The 6,024-nt window shown below is 31.9% G+C and overlaps 1 protein-coding gene across 1 annotated transcript; it reads left to right on the top strand.

Moving 5' to 3' along the window:
• Positions 1-4,609, top strand: LOC146931580 (geraniol 8-hydroxylase-like). The gene is made up of 2 exons (XM_085703084.1): positions 1-994; positions 3,784-4,609. The coding sequence occupies exons 1-2, from the start codon at positions 452-454 to the stop codon at positions 4,393-4,395; spliced, it is 1,155 nt and encodes a 384-aa protein (XP_085559210.1). The 5' UTR covers positions 1-451; the 3' UTR covers positions 4,396-4,609.
• The last annotated feature ends 1,415 nt before the right edge of the window (positions 4,610-6,024 follow it).

Below are 6,024 nucleotides of genomic sequence, written 5' to 3'. Positions count from 1 at the left end.
CATTTATGTTCTCACCGGCATTAGATGGCTGGTTATATAATAAATAGGCATTTGTTGGCACAATAGCAAGCTCAAGAACATACATCTCTGACTTTCAAATATGGAATACTTGCCAAGTTGTATGTTCTTCCTCTCTCTATTGGCATTGACCGTGTATTTTCTGCTTTCAAGAGCCAAACTCATAAACAATTCAAACATCAAGCTTCCACCAGGACCTACTCCTCTTCCCTTCATAGGAAACCTCCTTCAATTAGGGAAAAAACCTCACAAATCCTTAGCCAAATTAGCTGAAGTTTATGGCCCAATCATGAGTCTAAAGCTAGGTCAAATAACCACCATAGTTGTCTCTTCACCTAAAATGGCCAAAGAAATACTTCAAACCCATGATCAATTCTTATCAAATAAAGTCATTCCCAATGCTGTGCAAGTTCATGACCACCACTAATATAGCATGACATTCTTACCTGTTTCACCTCTTTGGAGAGACTTAAGAAAAATAGGCAATAGTCAATTACTCTCTAACAAGACTCTTGATGAGAGTAAGGGAATTAGGAGTCAGAAACTGCAAGAATTCATCAATGATATTAATCAAAGTAGTCTTATTAATGAAGCTGTTGATATTGGTTATATGGCTTTTAAGACATCAATCAATTTGTTGTCAAACACTATTTTCTCTATTGATTTGGTTGATTCTTCTGGTTCAGTTGGTGAATTCAAGGAGCTAGTTGTGAATATAATGGAAGAATGTGGAAAACCAAACATTGCTGATCTTTTTCCTGCACTTAGGATGTTTGACCCACAAGGTATTAAGGGTCGTACATCTGTTTATGCTGGCAAGATCCTTGATATCTTCCAACGTTTGGTTGATCAACGGTTGAAGATGAGGGAAGCCAAAGGTTTTGACAGCAACAATGACATGCTAAATTCCTTTCTAAACATTGATCAAGCCAACACCCAAGTGATGAACAAAAACCAAATCCAACATTTATCTCTGGTACTTTCTTGTCCCTCTCCGGCTATAAGCTAGTTAAATATATGTGTTTGTCCTTTGTATAGTTAGTCATATTTCAGTTTAAAAATAACTAAGCAATAATTCTAAATTTGGTCCTCTCAACAAAAAAATATTGTAAATTTGAATATCTTATTTAACTAAGGGTTAAATATGTTTTTGGTCCCTATAAAATGGCGACCTTCTAAGTTTAGTCCTTACTTAATTTTAATAGCTTTTTTGATCCCTACAAAAAAAAAATTTACTTATAATTTTAGTCCCTGCAAAAATAAATTTTGTTTAATTATCCTTAAACTCTTAAATTTTTTAACGATTCTTTTTATACAAGTTTAGAACACTATGAAAGGTTCATTTCCTAAAATCTATAATTTTTTAACATGAAATAAATTAAATATGAATTTTTTAAAACGACAAAAGTTTAAGATATAAGTAACCAAAATATGGACGTAGAAATCAAATTTTTGCGAGATTTTTTTTGGAGGACCTTTTAATAACGTTCTTAACACGCCTTTAAAAAATTGTTGAAAAACTTAAGAGTTCAAGCATAAATTAAACAAATTTGGATTGAGTAAGGACTAATATTGAGTGCATAAATTTTTTGTAGGGATTAAAAATACTATTAAAATTAAGTAAGGACTAAACTTACAAGGTCGTAATTTTGTAGGGACCAAAAACATAATTAACCCTTTAACTAATTTCATTTGGGGAAATAGTCACTTTAGTCCCTGAATGGGAAGCGATTCGTCAATTTAGTCCCTGAATGCAGAGAAACTTCAAAATAGTCCCTGAATGTAAACTCTGTTAGTCAATTTCGTCCCTGACGTTAAATAGGTCTGTTAACGATGACGTGGCGGCTGATGTGGCAATATGATAACTGCCACGTAAGATTGGGGAATTAGTCACTTTAGTCCCTGAATCGGAAGAGATTCGTCACTTTAGTCCCTGAATGCAGATAAATTGCAAAATAGTCCCTGAATGTAGACTTTGTTAGTCAATTTAATCCCTGAATGCAAACTTCGTTAGTCAATTTAGTCCCTGAATGTAGACTCCGTTAGTCACTTTAGTCCCTGAAATTGATCATGTAGGGACTGTTTTACAATTTATCTGCATTCAGGGACTAAAGTGACGACTCTCTTTCGATTCAGGGACTAAAGTGACTAATTCCCCATTTTTTAGTATTGATCCTAAGATTGATAATGTATGCAACAATACTTGTGAGGGGTTTAACTCAAGTATTTTGAAATACCGAGCGAAACCGATTGTGACTTTATTATAGGAGATAAGGTCATACATAATGAGAACTATGACATCAAACCGATTGAAGTTGGCCAACATAAGTGGACCTCTATGTCCAATGCAACAATCTAAGCTGGAAAAGCTGAAGATTCAAAGCTACAAATGGGGAATTAGTCACTTTAGTCCCTGAATGGGAGATGAATCGTCACTTTAGTCCATGAATGAAGAGTAATTGCAAAACAGTCACTGCATGGTCAATTTCAGGGACTAAAGTGACTAACAGAGTCTACATTCAGGGACTAAATTGACTAATGAAGTTTGCATTCAGGGACTAAATTGACTAACAAAGTCTACATTCAGGGACTATTTTGCAATTTATCTGCATTCAGGGACTAAAGTGACGAATATCTTCCGATTCAGGGACTAAAGTGACTACGTTTTGCCACGTGTTTACGTTTTGCCAAGTCACAATCTTACGTGGCAGTTATCATATTGCCACATCAGCCGCCACGTCATCGTTAACAGACCTATTTAACGTCAGGGACGAAATTGACTAACAGAGTTTACATTCAGGGACTATTTTGAAGTTTCTCTGCATTCAAGGACTAAATTGACGAATCGCTTCCCATTCAGGGACTAAAGTGACTATTTCCCCAATTTCATTTTGAAGTGGGTTAGTGTTTTATTTTATTAAAAAAGCAATCTACTTACTTTTGACTAGTAAAAAACATGCATCGCAAAATAGTCCAAAAGGTGTTGATAAAGTTCAGATGTGGCATAACCCGATTCAACAACCAACGTGTCGCTTTTGTCACGTAGGTAGATTTTCTTTTGTTTGTATTTGTAATGGTTCAACTTTGCGGTTGGTGTTTTACTTTTCTTTGTTGGTTTGAAAAATCCCATTTTGATTTCTTGAGAAAAATAAAAATACAAAGGTGTTGTGTTGATATAAGAACGCATGGTCAATGTTAAATAGTTGTATATATATACCTCTAATTTTCTAAAAAAAATATATATATATTGCATTGTTTATATATTTTTTAATTTGCACTTCCTCCGATCACATTTATAATCAAATATTTCGTTTTTAGATTCATTTAATTACTGATGTATATTATAATATAATTCAGATACATTAGTTATTTAATAAATATGAAAAAAGTTGTTTGTAAATGAGACCAAAAGAGTATTCACTAGCTATAAAAATTGTTCACTCGTGCTTGGGGCCATTTGCTAAAGTTATATTCATAAAATGATGTGAAAACACATCATCGAATTTGTTGTATTATTTATGGAAATGATATTTGTTGTGTGACAATTTTTGAACAACTATATCTTTTATACTTATTTTATATTTTTATTCTTTCTCTTTATATTTATCTTTTTTTTGTTTTTGACTAATAAGAAGAGAAAGAAAGAAGATTGTCGCAAAAGTTATCGGTTGTACAAATACCATCACTCTTGTATTTGTATACTTGCAATGCATGTAAATGTCTATTTTGATAATGTAAAATGATTGAATGTTTTTTATTTATCAGACTCTCTTTGTTGCGGGTACCGATACAATTTCATCTACGCTAGAATGGGGAATGGCGGAATTGCTCAAAAATGAAAAGATTATGTCAAAAGCAAAACAAGAGCTGGAACAAATAATTGGCAAAGGAAAAACTTTAGATGAATCAAATATTTCTAAGCTTCCTTATTTACAAGCAATAATAAAAGAGACATTTCGATTGCACCCTCCAGTTCCATTCTTAGTCCCTCGAAAAGCAAATACAAATGTGGAAATTTGTGGATACACAATCCCAAAAGATGCACATGTGTGGGTCAATGTGTGGGCTATTGGTAGAAATTCTAGTGTTTGGGAAAATGCAAATTTGTTTTCACCGGAAAGATTCTTAAGATCGGAAATTGATGTTAAAGGTCACAATTTCGAGCTTACACCATTTGGTGCTGGGAGGCGAATTTGTCCTGGTTTAACGTTAGCAAAGAGGATGTTGCATTTGATGTTGGGTTCATTAATCAATTGTTTTAACTGGAAATTGGAGGATGGAAAGAAAATAGAAGATATGAACATGGAGGACAAATTTGGGATAACATTGGCAAAGGCTCAGCCAATAAGAGTCATTGCAGAAAAAATACACAACTAGGGGTATTTGAAACATGTTTAGATTTATCTCATAACTCAAGTATTTATAGTAGTGTTTGAATATATTTATAGAAATAAATATTTTATATTAATTTCTAAAAAATAATAATGGGTTAATATATGTTTACTTCCTGCCATTTGGGCGAGTTTTGGTTTACACTTATGTAAAATACTCCTATAAAATAAAAAGGTTGAGATCCCCCTTGTCATACCAAGATTCTTTGATTTTGGACTCTAATGGTTTGTGACTATGCAAAATGGATGATGTGGCATGTTGATTGGATAATTTATTTATTTTTATTTTTTTCAATATTACGTAGCTTTTCTTTTAACTAAAAAAAACTAGTTTTAAATCATAAAAAATTATTAAAAATTCAGATTATAAAAATAAAAACATTATTAACTATTTTTAGATAAATTAAATCATAAGTAAAAATGAAAAGAAGCTCAGTTGGTATGGACAATGCATAAAATATGCAAGGTCCGGGGTTCGAACCCCGACCACCACCAAAAAAAAGATAAATTAAATCATAAGTAAAATTCTAAAAATTTTCTTCATCTTCATTCATCATCTTCATCAAAATTTCTCATCCCAAAATTTCTAAAATTCTTTACATCATCATCAAGTAACACAAAATCTCTTAATATTCCTTCACGTTCTCTAAAATTCTTTACATCATCATCAAGTAACACAAAATCTCTTAATATTCCTTCACGTTCAAAATCACTTTCTCCAAAATTGAAGAATCATATCAGTTTCAAAATCCCGTTAACTTTTTTGTTCTTTGATATCAAAATCACATCTAAACTTAAATCCATAATTTTTTTTGAGAAAAATCAAAACTTGCAGATTTGAAAAGTTCATCCTTTTGATATGTTCATTGAGAGAAAGATGAGGATCAAGAACAAAGATAGAGTGACGGTTCACCAGAGAATATGAATATGTTGTTTTTCACTTTTGTAATCAAATCTCATAACATAAATGGTAGTAATCTCAATTAAATATGTTGAATTTCAAACAGAAAGAGAGAAGATTGAAGAAGATGAAGCCATGTAAAAGAAACAAGTTTCTTATTCTCTTTTTAATTTTATTTTTTATTTTCTTATTGGCATTTTGATGAGTCACTTTATTTAATAATGTCATATCCTCATAAAAAAATCAAGTCAGCGTGTCACCTCATTAATTAATGCACAATCAGCGCACGACATAAGTTTAAGATGTCATTAGTGTCTAAAATCAAAGAATTTTTAAACACCAGGGAGAAATTTCAAACTTTTTATTTTACAGGGGTGTAAACCAAAACCCGCCAAAATTGTTGGGGTTAAATATATAGGGTTATGATAGAAGACACCTTTTTATGAAGGTGTCTTTTATCAAGTTACTCTATGAGCATTTGCGAAAAGACACCAACTTACTTTTATAAAGGTGTCTTTTAGCAAAGTTATAACTAAAAAGTGAAAATCACACCTTAAGGTGTGACTTGTTAAAAGACACCACCAAAGGGTGGCTTGTAACAAAACCCAAATATATATTAACCCAAAAATAATTGTTATGTTCATCTTATGTCAATAATTAGGATTCGAAAGGATTTAAAAAAGTTTTGTGGTATTCGATCAATATATTTTGTCA

This window comes from Medicago sativa, chromosome 4 (assembly GCF_051527215.1).
Source record: "Medicago sativa cultivar Bolivia chromosome 4, Bolivia_mono, whole genome shotgun sequence".
In the NCBI taxonomy this organism is placed as follows: Eukaryota; Viridiplantae; Streptophyta; class Magnoliopsida; order Fabales; family Fabaceae; genus Medicago; species Medicago sativa.
The sequence above is the reverse complement of the archived record's forward strand: the minus strand, read 5'-3'. Positions and strand labels throughout refer to the sequence as shown.

Bases quoted from the DNA above. Each gene is read 5' to 3' on its own strand.
- LOC146931580 (XM_085703084.1), top strand. From the start codon at position 452: ATGACATTCTTACCTGTTTCACCTCTTTGGAGAGACTTAAGAAAAATA. The intron at 995-3,783 runs GTACTTTCTTGT...TTTATTTATCAG, and splicing joins AAATCCAACATTTATCTCTG to ACTCTCTTTGTTGCGGGTAC.